This window comes from Phaethon lepturus, unplaced genomic scaffold (genome assembly GCF_000687285.1).
Source record: "Phaethon lepturus isolate BGI_N335 unplaced genomic scaffold, ASM68728v1 scaffold14484, whole genome shotgun sequence".
NCBI lineage: Eukaryota > Metazoa > Chordata > Aves > Phaethontiformes > Phaethontidae > Phaethon > Phaethon lepturus.
Window position 1 is genome coordinate 6,305 of NW_010537269.1, and position 24,058 is coordinate 30,362.

The following is a 24,058-nucleotide window of genomic DNA, read 5'->3' on the forward strand; positions in this document are numbered from 1 at the left end:
TCAATTCTTGGTCCTCTGAACCCTTCAGTCTCATCCCATCTGGCTCCTACTACCCCTGATTTTCCTATCTCTGTCCTGTGGGGGATGCCCAGGAGATATGCAAACCAAAAACCTTGGCAGGCAGTTGGAGCTGTTGTGTTGCTGATACTCATCAGAAGTTTGATGACGCTTGTGTGTTCTGCATGCTCCGAGGAAGGAGCAAACACTAACAATACTATTATAATAATGAGGTTTAATTCAAGATAAAGATCAGATTTTGTCTGGCTGTTGAACAAGCCTTGCCAGATGAGCAGAGTTTTGCAGAGTTGTTCTGTAATGTTTCCTGGTATCCCCCGTTTTGTTATTGTAATGTAAACTTCATGCTTGAAAGAAGAATGCCTTGGCAATAGCTACTGGTAAAAAAATAAAAATATGCAGTGAGTGTCCCTGGCTGTAAAGGGCTACACCTGTTATTTAAGAGGGGGAAGCTAATATGCCATATCTGCAAATTTTAGAAACTGAGCACTTCCTCCCTATGGAAAAACTGCTAAATGCTGGTCCCCTGCCAGGAGCTGAAGGAACACCATGAGCTGTGGATGGAGACTTGCCCAGCGATGCCTGGGATTTAAATCGTATGAGCCAACTTTCTTTGAGTGGTTAGTGGGTAATTCTGGGCACTGGATGCAGTTTGCATCAAAGACTGCTAAAACTGTAATACATTAGTGCTGTTTCAGAAGCAGTTGGAGCTAACCAGCTGCCAAGAAAAATACAAGGATGGCAAGAGATTAGCCTGCTGAAGATCTCCGATTAAAGGGAAAGATAGTCACCACATACTCCCACCCTGTCGCATTGCCTTGAAGGTCATATTATATCTTTTACAGAGAATGAAGTTGAAGAAGGAATTAAAAATTTAGAGACAAAAATGCTGTGCTCTCTAGTTAACCTTGCTTTTAGCTGTTTCTACATGTGTAACCAAGCAGCTGAGCGTTAGCAGTGCCTAAAATGGAAAGAATTCAGCCTGTCCTTGTATGTATTTTTCTTTATGCAAAGCAATTTTCAAGGGCATAGGAGAGGGAGTGTTTCCTCACATTAAATAACTACCCACCTAAAAGGCAATGTTACTTCTCAACCAACTTTTGTTTTACTTTCTCCTCCCTTTGGGCGTTGGAAGGGCAGGTGTCTGCTTTGTAATATTGCTGTCCGATGTAGTTATTCTTACAATGTTCCCAAGGAACGCTGTATCAAATAAAAGAGGAGAACTCTGCATAGCGATAGATCCTCTCTGGTTACTAAACTTACCCACTCTCCTAAATTTAAGATTGGAGGATTAATAGTACTTAAAGGAGGACACATCTACCCCTTTTACTTCCTCTCTGTCCTCTTCTCCTTCCTCCAGTAACCTCAGGTAACCCATTTTGCTTAGCCAGAAGATGAACTTTACCCTCTGAATCTCAGTGAATGTGTTTTTCTTATGTGGTGTTTTGCAGTGCTTAATTTTGGCAGATATGCACAATGAAACATGCAGCAGAGATTTTCTGCAGAGGTATCAGCAGTCGGGATCCTCAAAAATTTTAGGTGGGCAAGTGTGTACCCAGAGTACTTCTAAACAGTGAGAAGTTCTTTAATTTATAGTTTGGTGAAATAATGTCCTGTATGAAACTATTAATACTATTAATGTGTGTGCAAGTATGAATTCTGTGATAACATGTAAGTGTTAATGAGTTGATACTTTCAATAATATACACAGAAATACATTACAGCCCCTAAAAGCTGCTGCTTAATCTGTCATAACTTTTATACGTGTTTTCTAAAGTTCTTAAAGTTTAGGTGATCTTTAGAAATTGACAGTTTTGCTCATTATCCCAATTGTTTGCTTTGTAATTATTGCTCTAAGATGTGTTAAATATGTCATAGCACATTGGGATACAATCAGTGTATTCTTTTAGGGTGTCTGACTAAAAACTGATACAAATAATCCTATGCCTGATAGTTTCTTACATGAGATGATGAGGTTTTCAGAAGTGAACAGGGGTTAGTCAGTAAACACCATTTTCTGAAACTCCTTTCACACCTCACTTTTTAAAATCGTGGTCAATATAATTAGCATTATGTAATACTACAAAAATGCAAAAAATTTTGCATTTCGATATGAGGCAGGCAAGAAGTCCTATCTGCTATTAACGCAGACTCAAGTAATTTAAAAAAACTGTTCATGTTAATCAACTCTGCGCTCATTTCTATTATTATGTGTCACTAACTAATACTAAAATAAATATTTGCCAGGCAGTGTCACATTGCTTTATCACATAACATGAACAGCAGTTTTTCATAATATGTAGGTGCAGGAGGGTGGAGCGAGGGTTATTTTTCTTAGCTATTAAAGAACACATTGCTGCTCCATTAAGGACTTAATACACCTTTGCACTAGACTTTATCTTCGTGGAAAATGCAAATAGCAAGCATGAAACATGTTATGGTTCCCCTGGGGAAGTCAACGAATGCCTGCTGTTGTCAGCACCCATCTAGCTTTGTCACTTTGTCATCATTTTATCTCTTCAGAAGCCAGGCGAGTCAAATTACTGCAGATTTCTGTGTAGGAACAGGTGGGGTTTGATCCCATTATCCCTTCTGTTTCTAGCATGCATTCCATAGGAACCATGTGAGAATGGGACCAGCAGAGCAACGAGGCCAGTAACAGGCAGGAATTTAAAAGGGGATGGGGCTCTTTTATGCTGCTAAATAGATATTTCATTTTGGACTCCAGTATACCCAGTGGCTTGAGCAAGAACTGGTCTTTTCTTTTGGCTGATTCCCAGTATGTGCAGATGTAGTGGGTGTATTTGGGTGGTTTAAATGATAAACAATATAAATATAATTCTCTATCAAATACGTACAAAGCTCACAATATAAAGACATTCTTTCGTCTAAATTTAGATTTACACTCAAACTGCAGGTAATACTTAAACAAATACAGCAGAGCAGTAAGTATGCATAGGCATGAAACATCTATCTCACTGCTTTGTCAGAGCCATGCTGATAAAATTCTTCTTTGAGGCTCTAATTCTTTAGTCAGCCAGAATTGATTGTGCTCAAAAGAATCCACTGCGTGGGTGAACTTTTCTTGGCTATTCTCAGAGCAATACACTTTTAGATGAAGTCAGTTTTATTTAAAAAGTGATATGTAGTGCTTGTGTTCCCAGGTCAAAATGTAAATGCCTCCTCAATAAGATTGTAAGTGTAATTTATTTGAGGTGTGTTGGGGGAAAACTTGAAGTATATCACAATAAATGCCATGAAATAGAGATTAGCTTTGAGTTTTGCAGGCTCAGACTTGAATTCCCAAAAAATTTCTCCTTGAATTGAAAAGGGATTCTTACGTTCCTGTGTGTACCCAATCCACTCCGGTGTACAATGCATACTTTACCTTCCTACTGCATTTAAATGCATTATTATGGACATAAGCCACTAACATTTGTTTGTGTAGTTTGCAGGATTATGAAAATCAGGAGCATATCCCTTCTAGAATGTCTTATAATTAATCACCTGTGTATTAGGCACACATTAGCTCCCCTGTACAGTAGGAATATTTGGCTTGTTTCTGCTCTCCTCACCTGATGTAGAGGGTATGTCTGTACTACTGCAGCAGGAGGCATAAGTTGCAGGAAGAAAAATCCTGATTTGATAGTGAAAAAAGTTACTCACTGAGGGGATGGTGAAGCACTGGGACAGGGACCCAGACCAGCCATGGAGTCTCCATCCTTGCAGACAGTAAAAACTGGCTGGAGCAGGCTCTGAGCAACCCGATCTAACATCAGATTTAGCCTTGCTTGGAGCAGCAGGTTGGACCAGGTGATCTAAATAAAGGAGGACCAAGGAACAAACCTTGCTCCTGAGGCTGGCGGTAGAACCTAGTTTGCATCCACATTGTTCAGATCTAACCATGTCTTACCCCATCATGCTTGGACCCGGCCCTCCTCCAATCAGTGTGATGCTTTTCAGTCCCCAAGATTTCTGTTTTGGGTGGTTGGCCATTTGGTTTTTTTCCAATTCTACTGCCTTAAATAATCTAAGGAAGTCCCCCAGAGCTGGGTTTACAGGATGAAGCTGTTTTTCGCCTTAGGGTGGGCTGAGCAGGGTGGACAGAGCCAACCCAGGAGCAGTCTCATCCATTCTGGGTTTGGAGCAGTCCCTGAAGTAAACTATTTCTAGAATTATGCTTGTGCTTTTCTAGCAAAGGTTAAGGTAAACCAGTCTAAAACAGGGCCAGGAAACATGCTAACACTTCACCATAGGCTCAGTTGGGACTTGGATGCTTGAATCTGCTCCTGGGGCATCCTTTCCTAGTGTCACAGATGTACCCTGTGTTTTCTCATGTTTGCCAAGTAACTGTACTAGGAGTTAGTTTTCTAACTAAGCATGCACTGAGTGTGCTTCCTTAGAGGCTTCCTTAGAGATTTAAAAGCTAGTCTTTTGCATGGCTACTTGTGAACCAAGCAAATGCAGGAGTAACTTGTGTTTGCGGGGTAAAAGACTAATTTGGGATTTGCACTTACATTAGAAATAGCAAGAGTTGGATGTCCTGGTGTAGGGCATGCCCTTCCTTTGAAATAAGCAATGCAGCATAGAGGAACATGTTAGATAATAATAGGATTATCTCTTTTGGCAGGGGGTGTTGGTTAAAGACAGTTTCCTCATTTTCATTACTTGCTAGGATAGGAATGGATAGTCAGTGTTGCTCATTTTAGAAGAACAATCATCTGGAAGTCATCTGACTGCCGTAACTGATAGATGTGCCCACATCAAGCTATGCAAAAGGATCGAATGCTGAGATTTTGGAGGAATTTTGACCAAGCTGATTTCCTCTCTAGTAATGAGGAACTAGGTTTCTGCCTGTAGATGGACATGCACTAAAGGCCAATCCTTTTGCCTCCGGGTCATGCTTGGTGCTTCTGAGCTGAGGCATGTGCATTCGGACGTATGCATTAAATTGCCAGTTCATCCTTAAATAGCAATCTCCAGTGAACTGTAAATGCAACGCAGAATATGCTGTAGGCAGGAATTTGAGGAAGGAGGAATTCCATCCAACAGAACTGCTGAGACTTGAAAATCTAGCTAGGTTTTCTTCTGGCAACTTCAAAGCTAGCAGGTCTCTGGAAATGCAGGCTCTGGAATTAATATAGCGGCTAATAAAGAGTTGTTGTTCTCTTCAGTAGCGCACAGGGTCTGTAGAGCTAACAGGGAAAGTTGTACTTCATTATACTCAGGAAAATGAATAGATACTCCTGAATAAAGAAGTTATTGAATTCTCTAAAATTCTGCTTTTGCTATGGCTATGTCTGTAAAGGGCAACATCCAGTGTGCAGGTGGTCTGCTTTTAGTCAGGCTTCTTGAGCTCATGCTTTCCTTGCTCATCGCTACCACTACTGATATCTCATTTCGTTCACTGTTATGATGTTATTTCATTTACATCTTGAGGGAACAGTGTAATCTAAATAAATACATAGCTTGCCTTGCTTAGAAGAACTTGGTGCCATACCTAAAACTAATACAGATACATCATTTTACAGTGCATCCTTGCTCTGGGGAGATAACAGTGTGGGAGAGAGAAAGGAAACAGATCAATTGGTGAGAAATAAAGCTTGAGCAAATGTAGAGGTTGTCCACCTGGGGACTCTGAGTTACAATTAATTTTTGAAAGTTCTGAAATTATTTATTTTAGTTCACAAATTCAATCTATCTTAAATTTTAAGGTGTGTTAGCTCATAATGTGGGAAGTTCAGCCCAGGAATTACATGCTGCAAATGGAGGTTGTACACTTGATTTAACACCAACACTTTTTTTTTTTTCCTCTTCCTTTCCTCTCAATCCTTCCCTCCCCTGGATGTCCCCTCTCCCCTTCTCCTTCAGGCCTGTATAGATGAGAACCTGGACATGGTGAAGTTCCTTGTAGAAAATGGAGCCAATGTGAACCAGCAAGACAACGAGGGCTGGACCCCTCTTCATGCAGTGGCGTCGTGTGGCTATCTGAACATAGCAGAGTGAGTTTCAGGCTATTCTGGGTGTTTATAACACTTTCCGTGTCTTCATCTTTGGAGCAGGTACACAGGCGATTGGTGCTCTGAGATTTATACGATGTCTTGGGAAGCAATGCTGAAAATAGATGCATTTCTTCCGTTACTGAATTCTTAATTTGTGAGGATTAAGGTAGAGCCTGCAACTGGTTGCCTTTTGCTGATCCCATTGCAGTGACTTACGATTCATTAGATACTTTAACTAAAATGCCAAGCAAAAGGAAAACACAATGGCTGACAGGCAGGCACACCAATCGAGAGCAGCTCTGCTGCTGCTGACTGTCTTTGCTATGCACTTCTGTCAGCGGGGAGCCCATGTAGAATTCCAAGTGTTACCTAAGAGCGATTTGGGATTTTTTTCCTCTAATTGAAAAGAATTCTCTCTACAAAATGTGTGTTAGTGTAATTACATGCATATAGCTGCTCTGGTTTAAACCCCAAATAGTAGATATATGGCGTGCTATAAAACAGTTCAAAGGGAGACTGCACCAATGCTTACCCTTGTTCTGAGGCTTTGCAAAGCAACTACGTTTTCTTACCATAGACAGGCCTATGTGAGCAGTACTGCAATTGTGTGGAGACTTTGGAGAGAGAAATGCAATGGTCTGCAGTCACCAGTATGCCAACAGCATAATTTCTTTTTCTTCAAATTCAGATCTTAATGTTTCTGTTTCTTGCATACTGAGAAAAGTCCATCTGACAAAAGATGGAGTAGATAAAAGTAACTGCTTGTACTTAACCCACTTATATTTTTTTGTTTTGTTTATGACACAAGATACTGGGCTCAGTTTGGACATAACCAGGTGAAATTCTCTGGCTTGCTGTAGAAAGATTAGATAATCTAGTGTGTACAAACATAAAATACATATGAAAGAAGATACAGTAAATATAACAGTGTTTTGTGCAGTAGCTGTTTAAAGCAAAGCAGTAACTTGCTATAAGTGACTCCCAACAACGATTTGACTCTTCTTGGCATGGTTTCTGATTCCAGAGTTTAAAATAACATTCTGCATCTGGTCTGTGCATTCATTATACTCACAAAGAACTAATAGTCTGTTTGTCCCAGAGAAGATACTGATACCAGCCTACTTGTGCTCTGAGAGTTTGAGAGTTGCTCAAATATATGACTTGAAGTGCTGGAATAACTGGAACCAAATAATAGGCAAATGTAGTTTCCCAACTGAAATAATTTTTCTGAGATAAAAGCTGCATTATAGATTAGAAGAATAAGGGAAGACAATAGTATTTCTCAAGATAGTCCTCTACAATATGTTCTAACAAAAAACCCAACTGTGGCTCATTTATTTCTGTGTGTTGTACTCTTCCTGGAACAATTCTTAGCTCTTTGGATGATCCTTTATCAGTTTGGTTTTTCTTCTTCCCAAATACTAGTTCTTCAAATGAAAGATACTATTATTCTTTGCCAGTCTTACCATGTATGACCGTGTATACATACTATATATTTAGTCCACCACAGCTACAAAAATGTTACCAAAATTTGAATACTGATAACTATATCTTAAAGGCATTGAAAATAAATTTTAAAATCAAGCAACCTCACCCCCCTAGATTTGTGTGTTTAAACAGATACTTCTTTTACTTTCGAGAATGTTACTCGTTACAAGATGTACAAGCCGGAGAAGTTACTGTTCTTGAATGAACTTTTGGTATAGTTATGAAAAGACAAATTAAAAAATTGGTGATGGCTTGGCTTATCTTTTTTTTTAATTATTATTTGCTTTTAAAAAAAAAAAAAAGCATTATTAATCAGATTACTGCAGGAACTAGGGGTATTTGAATAACTATAGAGAAAGAAAAACTATGAGCCACTGACCAGGGACCTTGCATTTAACAATGAACTTTTTTAGTCTAGAAATTTGATAAGAATAAGGTACTCATTTGGTAATTGAACTTGAATGAAAAAGCCAGATATTTTGTTCTGCTACTTGATTTACTGTATAAGTTGCACTGAAGCCTGCACACAAGGTCTAATATGTTGGTATGGGTCTCATTCATGTAGGTACTTAATTAGTCATGGAGCCAATGTCGCTGCTGTGAACAGTGAAGGTGAAGTCCCGTCTGACATTGCAGAGGAAGCAGCCATGAAGGACCTGCTTCTGGAACAAGTAAAGAAACAAGGTAAAGCAGTAGTGGGATTGAATATGTGAAAGTTAAACCTCCAAGAGTTTCAGTAAAAAAATTCTGTTGGCTTACTGTCTATAGGTGAAGAGACCTGAAGTCTGGCCCAAGAGGCAGCACACAAATTTTGCTTTGGTAGAGCAATGGAACAGATGCAGGTTTGTGGTGTGCTGTCTCTGTCCTTAGGATTCTTCAAAGCAAGACACTAGAGTACTGAAATCTGATTCATTAGATCTGTTGCATTCAAAGTAAGATTTAATTCTGACCTCTGGTATCAATCAAAGGTCTTGTTTCACTAAGACTTGATAATACAGAGGTGAGATTTACAGTCCTGCCAAGAGTAGGGACCAGGAAATGAGTTTGGCCTGGAGTGACCTGCCCTATTCTGATTCTTCCCTAAACTACTTCTTCAGCCCATGTTCTCTGCCACTTCCCCTTCCTCATCAGGTATGCTTGTCTGAGGGGCTGCTCTCTGTGCTGTCCCTGCAGAAACATCACTGGTAGGAGAAATGTCTTGGACAGTGTAACTTGTGTTATAATTAAGAAATGCTTCATCAGTGTACAATTTTCTTCATACTTGTGAAAACTGTGACTGGTTAGGTGTCTGTACATGCATGTAAGAAGTTAAAATTCTATCTATGAAGTTCATCAAGAATTTTTTTGAAGGATGCATTTATCTCAGCTGTGTGGGAAGTGATGAAGTGAGACAAATTGAGCTGATAAAGACCAAAATATCCACACTGCATACAGACAGACTGCGTATTTAGCCTTGAGAAGAGAAAGTTGACAAGGGGATCTAATGGCTGTCCTCCACTACCTTGAGGGAGGCTATAGAGGCAATGGAGCCAGACTCTTCTCAGAGCTGCACAGTGACAGGATGAGAGGAAAAGGTCATAGGTTTGAACAAGGGACAATCTGACTGCACATATATGTGTGTATATATATGCGGAAAAATGTTTCCCAGGAAAGTGCTGGAACATGGACCCAAGGAACTTGTGGAATCTCCATCACTGGAGGTAGTCAAAACTCAGCGGCATTCAGCTCTGAGCAACTTGATCTGGGTTTGAAGTTACCCTCCTTTGAGCAGGGATTTGGGCTTGAGACCCCCCAAGATTCTTTCCAGTCTAGATTATTTTATGACTGCAGGTTGGTGTTGGGGCTGTTTGCATGCTGGATTGAATCCAGTCATCTCTAACAGTAGTATTCTGCTCAGCACATGGTGTTTTTATTTTTTTTTAAGCTATTTTCAAGTGTAGTTAGGAAGAGATCAGTCAATTGATCTTTTCCTAACTTTGTCAACCAAGTTACTATTCCACTGGTGTGTTTGTAGCTGTCCATCTTGAGAGCTCGTTGTTATTTGTGTTACTGTTCCTCTTGGAAAATTGATGCAGGATCATGTTCCTTCAGAAACTTTTCACACTTTCTAGTCTAGTGGTATTTGTGACAAGGTTCATCTTATTTTGTTCCCCTTTTTCCTCCACTTTGAAATAAGCTTAAATAGCCCTTCTGCCTTATATTTAGTCTGCTCACATATTTAAAAAGAAGAATTGTGTCTGCAGTCAGTGTTTGTTTTACTGGGCTGTCCAAACCATGCCTGTCTTCTCTCTGCAGTTAGGCCTTCTTGGATGCCCAGAAAGATAGAGATCCTTTCTTTACATCAGTGTAACTTGTCTCTCTTTAAAGTGGGTATCAAGAACTGTACATGGTAATAATATCGTTGAAACCTTACAGGACATTAAGGTAGTAATTCTGCCTCAGCTGCAGATATTTTGCCTGCCACATCTTGGGATTCTGCTTGGCTTTTTCATTGCTTCACCACATTAGCGGCATCCTGAAACAACCATCTGTCTCCACTGAGAAGCTTCCCATTGACACAGTTTAAAAGGATCATAACTGCTGGAGTAAATGTGGTATAAACTTCAAATAAGTGTCCATCCAGCTCTGTAGCTTGTCTTCAACAGTAGCTAAAAGCAGATGCCTGCTGCAAACTGTAACAACAGGACAAGTGTGTATGGTTCCCCTCCTCAACATTTTCCCAGCCTCAAGGAATTCCTGAGCCAAATGGGCTTTCTGTGTACTCATGAATCCCCTGTGGCTTTCTGTTTTGTGAACTTGTGCAGTCCTTCTTGGGAACTCCTGACATGTATGTTTAATAACTACAAATTTGTCTAATCCTTGTTCTGAAGCCAGTTGTATTTCTATCCTTTGCAACATCCTGTGGTATGGGTTTCACAGTTCAGACTCTGAGTTGATAAGTGTTTTCTTTTCTTCTGTTTCAAACCTAATGCCCCATAGTTTAATTTGGGATCATATCGTTCTTATAGTGAAAGAACTAACTCATAGGAACAGTTGCTCTTCAACACCCTTCTTGATTTTTTTTTTTAGATTTGTCATCTTTTCCATATTTTTTCCTGAGTCAGCAAGCTCTAGTCTGATTAATCTTGTATGGAGCTGTATGGTACTTCCAATTGATATATTGTCCTTACATGACCTCATTATCATGAAAACTCCACTTACAGAAACAAGTCTAAGATAGTTTTCCCTCTGCTGATTTAGTGACAATTGACACAGCCCATCAGCCAGTCCCACCTGGCCTCTCCATATCGCAGCAGTTGTTTCCCAGGGTGGGAAACTTGTCCCTCTTGTTATCAGAAAGCCCCATAGTCTGTGTCTCTCTTATGCCAGATGTGTGTATTGATGGACTTACTTGATCTGACTTCATCTAAAGCAGATTCTTAAGACATCAGATTAGATTTTTAGTTTTTTGCTTTCTATCCCCAAAATGATTGAGAATTGTGTTTTGTCAGAATCTACTGGTTTGCTGCTCAGTGGAATGAACTAAATATTTCTTTTGGTGTGCCTGGCACAAATGGCTCTGGTACAGTACAGAGATCTCCGTATGTGCAGCTTGCAAATCATACTGAATTTTCAGTGACCATACAGTTGGGGTATGAAGATCTCTTCAGAGCTTCACCGTAGATTATACTCACACTATTGTTCAATTCAGTTTGCTAAGCTATTGTTCAGTGACTTGGTTATTTCAGTCTAGGACACTTCATATTTAGAGCACAATCCTTCCACTGTGATAGTTGGCTCACAGTTGAGTTAGTAGTTGGACTGGTTTGAAACCAGTGGCTCAACTTGCAGATTTTTTTTTTTTTTTAAGTCAGTGTTGCAGTAGTTCTCCCATCTCCTATAAAACACTTCTGCTGATTTTTGTGGAAGATTACAAAGAGTAATTTGCTATATTGTATAGCAAATGAAACATAGGGTAAGTTTAACATGCTCCTGAGAGCTTTCACTTGATAGTTTCTTCCTCTGTGCTTCACCTTCATAGGTGTAGACCTAGACCTGGCAAGAAAAGAAGAGGAGCAGCAAATGCTACAGGATGCCCGACAGTGGCTGAACAGTGGGAGAATTGAAGATACAAAGCAGCCTCGAACAGGTGCCACGGCTCTTCATGTTGCTGCGGCAAAGGGCTATTCTGAAGTCATGAGGTAGGAACTCCTTCGCAGGGCTGATGCATTGAATTAAGGCTGTTTTTCGTAAGGGACACATCTAGCTTTATTGAGATTTTCAGGCTGCTGTTTTTCAAAAGGCCCTGTAGATTTATGTGCCCAACCATAGCGGTTCACCTAGAAATACATAGGGACTGGAAGATTCCCTTTCATACCTCTAGGCCTTTAAAGTGATTAAAGCTTTTCAGAGAGTCAGATATAAATGAGAAGGTTTAATTTTCACTATTGGACCAATAGCTTTAGGACTAGCAAGTGAAACAGTATTAGGGGATGAAAGTAAAATTGCAGCCCACACGGTGTCAGTACATGCTGCATAACAATCAGAAACACCCCAAACACCCGTGACCAGTCCAGTGGAAAAATGCAATGTCCACTCCTATCTCACTGTCCCCTGCTCCTGCAGCCCTCAGCAGTGACAGAGTGATTCCAACACGTAACAGTTCTGCTTCTACTGCTCTGGTACTAACAAGCTTATTATGAACATAAACTTTCCCTGTGTAGTGTTTCCAGGCAATAAAGCATTCATATTTTTACAGGTAAGGTTTCTGACAATAAAGCCGCCTTCCCTACTCTTCATGTGTGAGTGGAGCTGCTCATAAACATCAGCAAGGTTATTCTATTGCCGGGGTTAAAATCCTTTCTGGAAGTGTTCATCCATCTTGATCCTTAATTTCATAGTTTTAAGTGGCATGACTTGATGTATAAGAGCTGTTTCTTATCAAGCTCTAGTAATTTTGTTCTCCATGTTTCGTATATTTGTATTCATTCATTAGAGCTTGTAATTGAGTTAGAAGCTGTCTGTGCCTATACCGTGCCCAGGAATGCTAATCTAACGCAGCTCATGTGGAATAGAAATGTAATATCTCCTGAATTTGAGGTGTTGGTCCCACGGACTTTCAGTGGAGGGTTGTATATCCAGTACTCATCAATGAAGGCTGCATTCGGTGTTTGCAGGGTGACTAGTTCTGGACGGCTACTCTTTGGCATTAATTGTTATAATGATAAACAGATCTCACAGAGAGCCGACATTGTTTCACTCTTGTGTATTTTATGGCCACCCTGTAAGTTCAAATACAAAGCTTTGGTGACTTAAACTGGAGGGGCTGAAAGCCAGGAGCTAGCTAACTCTCAAATGAGTCGTGGAATTATCTGTGACCTTGAGCCTCTTAGCAGCTATGTTCCTCCCTTTTGCCAGCTGGAAAATCGACATAAAGTCAGCACCTAATTTAAAACTTCTTTCACAGAGAAACACACTGCTGCTATAGGATGACTGTGGCTTTTTTAGCACAGTAACGCATCGGTGTAAAGCTGCAGGAGTTTCAAAACTGTTGGTGCCATGCTGGGGTCATGCTGGATTTCCTTTGTGCTGCAGGAAGGTGGAATGGATGGTGGCATTTCTCACGGTGGAAATTTTCAGTATATTTAATATAATACTTACTATATTAATATTAAATTTATTATTATATTAAGCATATATAAATAATGAAAGCAAGTTGGATAATAGTCAGTTTTGATACATGAGCCACTCAGTACTTTCATCTGGTCACTGGCATACCAGTGTGCATATGTCTCTGAAGCTTCAGACTACAATTAACTCTCTTCTGTTTGTTTTGGTTTAAAATATTCAAGCTTCAGATGCTATAAAACACTAGTGCTCTGGTCTGATTGAGAAGGGAGTGGGTGGAAGGCGCACAGCAGTAAATGTGATGTGAGGGTGTTCCCAGGCAGGTTCACTTGGGTAAGATTTACTTTAACTGTGCAACGACTAGTCTGCAAAAATGTATTTTGGGTCATTTAACCCAAATGTAGGTTATTTAACTTACAAATTTCACCTCTGTCAATCACAGTAATATCTCTGCTTCTTACCTGGCAGTCCTGCTGGCGTCGTCTCCTTAGGGACCATTGCTACATAGTGCGGCCTTGTTCTCTGGTAGAACCAAGACTGAGCTCTAGTTACCAAATGTCCTTTTCATGCCAGGTGCTGTTCTTGGCTCCTTGTTATGGAGATGGCAGTCTGCAGACATGTTGTTTGTTTGCTTAGTGCCTGCGTGAGTCTTATCCACTGGAGCTGGAGTTCAGACTGGTCACTGATGACAGATTAGAAATTGAGATGTTTTCCCAGTTTAGGACATGCTGAAAGGGAACCTGATCAACTAGACACATTTCAGCAGGTTTTACAGCAAAATCACTTTTCATTTACCGCCCCTTTCTGTTACAGTTGTAAGCACATCAAGTGGAATGTTGCTTAGGTGAATTAAGAAGTTAAGAAACTACTGGCTTACTGAGAACCATGTTACCTGCTCTGTGGCTCACAGTGTAAACTCTTCCGTGTCAAGAAGTCATTCTCAGGTGGGCAGAAATCAATATTGCTTCTTTCCTCAGGCTCTTGATCCAGGCTGGGTTTAATCTGAATGTCCAGGACAATGACGGCTGGACTCCACTTCATGCTGCTGCGCACTGGGGAGTGAAGGAAGCTTGTTCCATCCTGGCTGAGGCACTCTGCGATATGGACATCAGGAACAAGCTGGTTAGTACGCACAGAAGTTGTCACTACACAATGTGTATTATAACTTTATTGCCTACTACTTGATCCAAAGACATGACAAAGTTACACAGTGAGCAGTTTTCCTAGCATGTCCACTGGAGCAGTTAAAAGCATCAGAAAATAAAGAACCTTGACTGGAGAAAGGCAGAAAAATTTTCAAGTATTACTGAAAAAGATAAGTGGTTGCACTTTAGGACCAAGATTGTAAGAAAGGATAGGGGCTAATCTGTGTCTTCCTCTTTTGGTGTAACCCTGATAAATTAAACAGCAGCAAAAAAGAGAGTCTTGGATTGTGAAATAATATTCTAATACTAAGGCATAAGGCATTAGAATATTAGAACCCTTCAGAAACTTTAAATCCTTCCTGTTCTACTATCTTCACAGTATCATTAAGGTTGGAAAAAACCTTTAAGATCATCAAGTCCAACCATCAACGCAACACCACCATGCCCACTAAACCATGCCCCGAAGTTCCACGTCCACACGTTTTTTTGAATACTTAATCTTGGTCATAAAAAGGGAAAATGAAAAATGATTCAAATTTGTGAGAAATGAGTAAAGAAAAATATAATGGAAGGAAAACAAAGGAGAAAAAAATTCCTCTTCCATCCTAATAGAAGGTTGTTTTTTTCAAGAGCTGACATGTGCTTGTCCAGGGTTGTTCCTTTAGTTCCCCTCCCTGCTGTGATGTCCAGGCAGTGTCTGTGAACCACTCCCTGCTGGAGCAGATTCACTTGTACCAGGACTGCTTCTGGAGGAGGAAATGAGGCTGTGTGTACTTGGAACAGCACCAGGGAATGAAAGCAGGCAAGATAATTTGATAAGAGGAACATGGCACTGTGTGGTTTGAGTGCATCTGTCTGTACTGGAAACCAATATAAAAGAAATTAGCCTGGTGACCTCTTTGGCATCCAAAATAGAGGAATCTTTTTAATTTTAAGAGCCATCAGGTGCTTTTCCAAAGTGTTCGGAATGTGTGTGGGTTTGTGGGTTTTGTATTGTGCTAGACTTGAAAAGACAGACAGTTCTATTTGCTGCATTACCTGCTTTTTCCAGTCAAGGATTGTTACCTTGCTAGGTCAGGTGGCCAAGGCAACTTGTACTTATTTGATCGCTAGCCATCAGGTTTCATTATGTGTTGTTAATAAAATGGTTATTATGACTTTAGTTGTGGTGAAAATGTAGCTGATTTCTTGTTTTGTGCCCCACAGTCATTTTTTCTGTTTTGTTTCTTTTGTAAATGCCCATGGATGTGGAAATGGCTCCCAAAGTTTTTGGCCCGCTGACGATTGGCAGCCTTTCAGGAGGTTCAAATATACGATGATGAGTAGAAGAGGTTGATCACATTCCTTTTCAGTACAAGAGTGACCTTTTTAGAAACCTGGAAGTTCAAATACATTAATCCTGGCTGCTAGATTTGAGCAGCACCTATCAGTGAACTGCACTTCCATGACTGAATGTTGCTTTGATCATGGATTGAGTCATAGAACTGCCATCACTGTTCCACGTTTTCCCTAGTCTGGAGTGAAACAAAGTATGTTACTCAGCTAACACTGGGGAGGGAGGATGTGGAGCATGTTCACTTTTGTTCTTCACTGGTAAATAGTGCTTTTTTGAACACCGTGCCATATCAGATATCTTCTTGTCTTCTCTTGTTGCATCAGGGCCAGACGCCATTCGACGTGGCTGATGAGGGACTAGTTGAGCATTTAGAAATGCTGCAGAAGAAACAGACTGTGGTGAGTTTCTGGCAGATCATCTTCCACCTCTCTAATTACCTTTTTATGCACAGGTATTCTTTAAGACATATGGTGTCAACAGATGCAGGAAGCTGAGGCCCAGCTATTTTTTTTTATGTTAGTCATTTGGAATCTTTTATTACACCAATATTTTTAATAGCTAGAAATCTAGAAGACTGGATGACTGCTTCAAGAAGGTCAGTAGCATGCTGACATGCAGAATTATGCAAACTGGCCATGAATGTGTAGCTCATCTTTGGAACTGTTATTATTTCACAGTTGCTTTTGTTAGCTGGCAAGCTCTCTAGCATCAAACTGCTCTTTTCTTAATGAGAGAATACCCAAGTCACCTTTGTGTTTGCATCTAAGGAAATATGCTGTCAGTGTTGAGAAAGAGTTTTGTTACCATGTCTGCCTTTCTTACAATAGGGAGACCTTTGAGAAGAAATTATAAACTTCAGGGAATTCTGGACTAAAAAAAAAATCAGTGATTTCAAAACCGTATTAAATTGCCATTTCATAATACAATGGAGATATTGGAAGGGGTTATAAGCAGAGAGTTGGCAGAAAAAAGGAAGAAAAAAAATAGATCTTGATCAAAGAAAAGCCAGTCATCAAGCCAGAAAGTTGTCTTTTTCTATTTCATCTGGTCTACTCAATTATTTCATTTGGGTGTTTCCAAAAAACAAAACAACCTTCTTTAAAAAAGATAGAAATCAGAAAGTATCATTTAAAATGTTGGATTCAGAAACAGACATAATGAGAACGCTGCTGATAAAACCCAGTAAAGTATTTTGAGGAACTGACAATGTGGGTGGTAGAACTCAAGCTCTGATCATAGCTGCTGCTGTCATCCTTAAATAGCATCCTTAACATTCACAGAAACTTTTCAAAAATTAATCCGCTTCTCCCTAAATGAGGTGTTGATAAATACTATCAGTGTTGTATGTTGGATTTCTTCCTATCTCACTACGCCAGGATTCTGCAGATAACTGCATTGCTCAGAAGAAAAGAAGAAAAAGCAAAACAATGACAAGAATTTTTGTTTGATGGGTCCAAGCCCATTTTTAGGCCTGCTTCACAGGGGCTAGCAGCCCCCCTTGTTCTCTATATAGTAGCACTATATAAAGACCTTCTTCATTTGTTAAATGAGTGTAGCAAGCTATAGTAGAACTGGGAAGAAGAGAAGAATCCAGATTTTATCACACTTTTTATTTAGTGGATATGATTTTTTTTTAATAGAAATGCCATTTTATCATGTGTGTTTATCATGTGCCATTTGTATTACTTAAAATAGAAAACTTAGATTTGTTAAGGATGAAATAGGCAGTGCCAGGACACTCCTCTAAGTACATTATTTCACTTCCAAAATGGCTCAAATCAGGTTTTTTAATCTAAAGCTTAAATTCAAAAAACATAGCAGAACAATATGCCATCCTTGACAAAAGCTTTGCTGCTGTTACTGAAGAAAAGAGGGCCTTTTGTTCGCTGGGAGCAGTTCATTTGATTTGGGTTCGGATGGGCTTTCCCAATCTCTGATTACCTGTGAATAGAGCAGGCTGTTTCCTGCACTTCCCTTTGCTGTGCTCCAACAGTTTGCTCTATTTAACAACACACTGTACCCCAAATTTTGGCTCTTTGCTGGACTCCATGTAGCTTTTCCCACATTCAGAATTTGCAGAGCTTTTGCTTCTTGTGCCTGGTGTCAGCTCCTACTACCAAAAGAGAAAGAATAACTAGGCTAGACATGACACAAAAGAGACAGCCTTAAAAGTGAGCCTCTGATTGCAATCCCTTTTTACTACTTCAACTTGTGTCTGTGCTTCTAGAGGTACTGAAACAATTTTTTGGTTACTATTTTGTCCGTAAGTGGTGACAAAATTAATATTGCTGCTCTCTGAGAAAAATATTTCAGTTGCTGCAGTGATCACGGGTATTCTTGTGCAATGACTTATGCTGGCATTTGAGATGGTGAAGAGGTGGCCCATCCTCGTGGGAGATCCGTCGGTTGCCTGTACAGGGCGTACTTGAATGCTTTCCTCTGAGAGCAAGTAAACAACAGCCTCAGGAGGCAGCAAATTTTAAACTGAACCTAGCCTGATTTCATGGGCATATAAACATATGTGGACAGACCTCCAGCACTATGTCTGCATGGGCAGATGCAGGGCAGTACTGTGGAAGTCAGGATTTGATGCTGGGTCTCAGCAGGGACTGCTGCAGACTTCTGTGAAGGTTTTATTAAATTGCAGCTTGAGTCTAAGGACATGCTGGGTGTGTTGCTGTACCCTTATGGAGCTCTAGTCGAAGACATCCAGTGATCTTGCAGTTGTGCATCTGTTGAATTGGCTTGTTAAACTAATACACAGTATTTTTCATCTAACAAGGTTGGGATGACCTTATGCTGTGGTAATTACTGGATTGTGCTGAGGTGGCTCATTAAGATGTCTCTTTTCATTCTTTCTCCAATCTTCTTGGACTTTTTGACAGTTGAGAAGTGAGAAGGAGACGAGGAATAAGCTAATTGAAGCTGACATGAATGGCAAGCCTCAAAGCGGACTCTTCACCAAGTACGTCTCTTTCCTCTTTATTGAAAAGAAGCTGGCCAGAGAGTAATGGGAGACCAGCTTCATCTGTTAGCAGTCAGCTGGGCCTCAGCTGATTCAAAAATCTTGCTGCTGTTCATGTTCATTTCATGGTTTCTTGTAAATCTGATCTCTCTTAAGTACAATTTTAGCTGTTTCTTAACATACCCACTGAATGGTGGAACAAGTTGGGCTGATGCTTGGTCCCTCAGCTTCTGCTCTTGCTGGTTATCTTTTTGACCTTTGGGCTGAGAACAGCACCTTTGCAGTTGCACCGAGCCATACAGCCCAGCTGATGGGTTGTGTTGCACTAGGAAAAGAGAGATCACATTTTTTTGGATTGAGAAACACTTGCAAATTTAGGAAACGTGGGGCTGGCATTGGAATCCGTGGCAAATGGGCAGTGCTGGAAGTGCTGGGATGCTGAGTCTGTAGATGGATTTTGTCCTTTTGCTTGTTCTACATGTAGCAAATCATGTCTATGTCTTCCTGACAAGTAGAACTCGGAAATAACTCACTTGCCTGGTAGTCCTTAAAATTTCTGTATCTTGCAGCAAAGAGAAGATTCTTTATGAGGAAGACACACTGAAGTCCATGGAAATGGAGGAAGAGAACAAGGACTCCAGCAGTTCTAGTTCTGAAGAAGAAGAAGAAGCTGAAGAAGATGAAGTTTCAGAATCAGATGCTGAAAAGGAGTCAGGTGAGACTAAGTACAGTCTTGGATTTAATAATTAGCCTAGCAATATTAGGGGATCATTTTGAGAACTGCTTTTTTTTTCCTTTTTTCTTAGTTGTTAAAGGCATCCAGAAAGTCTTCCTTCCAGTGTGTATGTATAGAATATGGAGAACTCTACAGTGTACTGAAAAAGCTGATCTAAATGCTGACTCCCAGGTCAGCATAATTTTTCTGAAAAAAAGCTGTGGATAGTATTTTAATTTCTACTTCCAGCTCACTTGAATTTTAAGATGACACATTGCTCATAGGTTGTTCTTAAACAGTAGGGTTTTTCCTCGTTGGCCAATTTCAGGATGAATACTATAGTTGCTGCAAGATGGTAGAAAAGCAATTGAACATGTGGGAAGATAATAACCTGTTGTATTTGGATAAGAGAAATTAAATGAAGGGCTGAAGCTGTTCCATGTAATTATGGAGATGAGGGACTTTTTTCTGACTGTGATGCACAATAATTGCAGAACATAGTGGAAAATAAGGATTAAGTACACCGAGTCATGTTAGCCTTTACATTATAGCATATTGCTGGCACCCTGCTCCTTTTGTTTCAATCTCATTCTTTTTCCATAATTTCTAAGGCTTCCTTAATTTGTTGAAATAGTGCAGCACAGGAAGTTTAAATAAAGATACTTAATTTTACAGTAAGCCAACACTTACTTGTACTTAATATTTCTGCAGAGATGGATCTTGGACTATGATGTGTTTAATGGTTAAACTACTTTTAGCATCAGCTTACTTGGCCTATATCCCAGTATACTAATAAATAAGTCCTTGCATAGAAGTATATTTTAAAGTTTTATCCTGCTTCTTGTGCCAGTAAAATTGTCACCTGTGTTCTAATTGTATGAATTACGATCTTTATCGCAGTAGGAGAGGTGTTGAGAATCCGGTCTAGTCTTTGCAGAGCTGGTAGTTACAAAAGCTATTTGGGTATGACAGTAACATGGTGAAATAATCTTTTGGCTTTTAAATTAAACAAATGTAGTGGAGAAGTCAGTGGTAGAAACAGGCATGCAGTAGAAGTCAGATTTATTTGCTCCATAAATCAGGCTTTTACTGGACAGCAGCCCTATATAGCTATGTGCCAATTCTTGTAAACATGGTAGGAACTTGACCAAAACACCTCTAACATGTATATATAGCTATAAGAAGTGGTGGTTAACTGATTTAGGAACAGCGTAAGATCCTTGAGCAAGGAAAGCGCTTAAAGCATTTGGCATTAAATTCTGTCTAAAACCAGAACAGGTCTTTTTGTTGAGTTAATTCACTGAGCAAAGCACATTATACTAATTATTTCAAACTATTAAAGCCAAAACAAATCGAAGACAAAAAGCATTCAAGTAATGATTAAGGTTCAGGCTTTGTTACCCGTGCTTTCCTTTCCTAGAGAGATTATTGGCTCCTTTGAGAAATTTCCATCAGAATTGAAACCTTTCCTTGTAAACTTCTCAAATCTCTAATAAAATGAACATGAACTTGTCCAGCTGGATGTAGACATAGCTGTCAGTTGTTGCATATGGGAATGGGGTGCACATTTTCGGTACTCTTTTTAAAACAAGAGTCATGCGATAACAACATCAGCCCATATGTTATAGGAGGACTCCAAAGATAAGTAGGGATGAAAATAGCTTTTAACAGAAAATTCTAAATGTCACAGTATTATTAGTTTCAAAGGCGATCTTAAGAACAATTATGCTTTATTATCTGCTAGACATTTTAAATGCTTGGATGGATATAGGAGGCATGTTTTTGAAAACATGGAAATTATTTCCTTATTTCTCTTAATTTTCTTCTGAAATTTAATATTCACATAGCTTTGTAATTCTGAGCAGTGCTGGACAGATAGAAGATGACTGTTGTCTAGAGAAAGAGGGGGGGGAAAAAGCCAAAATGTTGCTATTGGTGATCTTTTTAAACCAAAATATTTTAATTCCTTTGGTAATTGAGCATAAGGCGGGACAATGTAGAAGCTGTCAGTATAATACAGAAGTTTATTTTGAGGCATTTTTTGAAAAGTCTCAGATTGTGATAAATTTGTGGATTCTGCATAGAGACTGTGGGAGGAGAAAAATTTTAAGAGGTGAGCAGTGAAATTCCTGGAGTGCTTCAGAGAGTACCATGTTTCTTACAGTCTGTAAGAAATCTGTGTTCTTCAAACAAAGGAAGCTAAGTGCATTAATGCCATTTCATTCATCTTTAGGACAATTAACAATTTGGCATTGCGTTGTATATAAACAAGAGCAAGATCAGTATAAAATTCTGTGGTAGTTATCTGTGCTGGTAACTATTACAATATGTAGTTATTGTGAATTAAAGCAGGCCAGGGAGACTTTCAATGTTTGTTGTGGGTTTTACCTAAATAAAAAAAAAGAACCCCCTCAAAAAACCTTTAAGAAAAATTATATTTATGCCAAATTAGAGAACTACATTTTTAGTCTCACCAGATTCGTTTCAGGGAGGTTGAGCTAATAGTCGCTGGTTTCCCTTGATTGGAATTTGTAATGTTTATTGCTGAAATTTTAGTAAAATAAAGTGTGGGATCCTCCCCTAAAGACAACGATGCCTATGGTCATGCAGGCTCTCACGCTGCTGGCGCGAGGTACTTTTGCCTGTCCTTCTCCTGCAATCGACTCCTTTCGGTCGCATTGCTCACAGTTAGGAGTTCTTTCCAACCTGTCATTACCACTCAAGCTTGTGCCCTTGTAATTAGGCTTGCCCTTAAAAGCTGACCTCTGTACCGTAAACTTCCAGAACGGGCTACCAATCACTGTCCAGCCCAGCATGTAAAGCCTGCTGGCTGTCAGGCCAGGTCTGTTCTCCCCTTCCTGCAATGTCAAGGAGTCTCCTGTGTTTTACAAGCTTCAGTCTCAAGAAGTCAGCAAATGGCAAGCATGTAATTTTCTTATCTGTATGCATTTCTGTGGACTGCTGTATGCCAAGTCAGGTCTGCAAGAAGAAATGGGTAATCTACTGCCCCTTCCTAAAAGAGCTGTTTGAAAGTGCAGTGCATCTGAGTGTTAGGCTCAAGAAATGACATATTCTGTTTAGGTGACTTTGGAAGTTCTGAAATGACACAAAGAGAGGGAAAGGGTGGCTGAGACTTCAATATCATGCAGACCATCCTAGGGGAGATGCATCTTTTGTCTCTTTAATTCTGGATCTGTCAGTCCTGCTAACTGCCTGTTATTTTTAAATGTTTCTCTTGGCTTGCTCTTTTCTGTTTTCCATGTCCTTTGAATCCTATTTTCTAGGAGTGAGAACATTTGTTTCAGAAAGATTGATCCTTGTGTTCCAAGGTGCCATCCTCACAGTTGCTCCATACCAAACTACTTTTTATATGTAATAACAGATCTTTATTCACTGCCCTTACTTCATTTGCTAGTACTGTTTGGGTGGTTACACTTAAAATGACTTTGTTTTTTCAAAACCATGACTGTGTGAGGCACTCCTAGCTGCGAGAGAAAAACATATTTTTTGTTGGGGTAGGTACATCATTTCTCAGGCACCTTGCATGTGGCTGTGTTCGGTAAAGAGACTGACTGAGAGCCCTGGCCACTCCTGTCAATTGAACCTACTGCCTGAGACATAGTTTCTGGTTACTCTGCCCCAGTAATGTCTGGTGGGTGTTCTTATGTCAAGCATGGTGCATATATACAAAAAAAATTGATACTGGATGATTGCACTTGTCTAACAAGCAGGGAGCCAGCTGTGAGCTTTGGTAGGGTTTGCTTAGCTTGCTGTGAGCCCTGTTAAAGATTTTTATTGGCAATCAGTCCTAACTTCATGTAGAAAAACAGATTTCACTGTAGAAGACCAGAAATTGTGCCCACCAGCATAAGCAACTGCATTAGAACTGTGCAGTGATACCAGACCCACTCGGATGTGTGCTGCAGTGCGTATTCATGTACTGCAATAGGAGTAGCATGTTCTGCTTTTCTTGCCGAATTTTACAAAAGAAGAACAATCCCTGAGAGGAAACAAAATTGTGAATAAATGAAAAAATCTGTTTGTCTTCCCTAAGGAGTTTTCTGCAAAGATTTTGCTTGTCTGTGGGAATGAAGTTCAAAAGCTTTACCTGGCAAATGTATCCGTTATATTTTTTAGTAAGTAGAAAGCCTCCTTGCAGAAAGCCCTGGCTAGCCTTGGCACAGACATAATCTTTATGATGTAAAGTATACTGAGGTCACAGCAACGCTGAACTTGAGTGTAGTGCACACTGTGCTTGTAAAGAAGGGCCTTGGAAGTGCAATACTGAAACATTTCGTTTCTCTTCTTGTTTAAAATTGTAGAAAGGAAGGAAGAGCCCTTTGTCAACCACGCCAGCCATGAAAGCAGGCCTAGCATCACTGAGCAAATACCACCACCCGAGCCCAACTCCTTCACTGCATCTGCCAGAAGAGTAAGTGAATTTGGAATCAATGGGGGACTCCAGCAGTGCTCAAAAGTAGTAGGTTTTACTGGGAAATGGATGCTCTGAAACCAATTTTCAGAGCAGTACCAAGACTTTCATTTAGGAAAGCATGATAGTACGCAATCTTGATAAAGATGCTGTGTTAACAACAGCATAGGACTGGCGCAAAGGAGGATGTTTCTACAATAAATCTTCTTGAATCTCTTACCCTCTGAAGCACTTGCACTGCTCACAAGAGGAACCCTGCTTACCACAAGTGCTTTGTGTCACTCTCAGTTCTGAGATAGCTGATGCCAATGTCTTACCAGCATGAGATCTTTCACCAAAGCTGGTTCCTGCTG

At 39.9% G+C, this 24,058-nt stretch overlaps 1 protein-coding gene across 1 annotated transcript in view; it reads left to right on the forward strand.

The window, feature by feature from the left end:
- Positions 1 to 5,910: 5,910 nt before the first annotated feature.
- Positions 5,911 to 24,058, forward strand: part of LOC104620281 (protein phosphatase 1 regulatory subunit 12B-like) — a 54,396-nt gene continuing 36,248 nt past the window's right edge. The window contains exons 1-8 of the mRNA XM_010286451.1: positions 5,911 to 6,017; positions 8,071 to 8,189; positions 11,527 to 11,686; positions 14,090 to 14,234; positions 15,917 to 15,991; positions 18,479 to 18,558; positions 19,128 to 19,273; positions 23,596 to 23,705. Of these exons, the coding sequence (XP_010284753.1) occupies positions 5,911 to 6,017; positions 8,071 to 8,189; positions 11,527 to 11,686; positions 14,090 to 14,234; positions 15,917 to 15,991; positions 18,479 to 18,558; positions 19,128 to 19,273; positions 23,596 to 23,705 (942 nt within the window). The remainder of the gene's footprint in view (positions 6,018 to 8,070; positions 8,190 to 11,526; positions 11,687 to 14,089; positions 14,235 to 15,916; positions 15,992 to 18,478; positions 18,559 to 19,127; positions 19,274 to 23,595; positions 23,706 to 24,058) is intronic.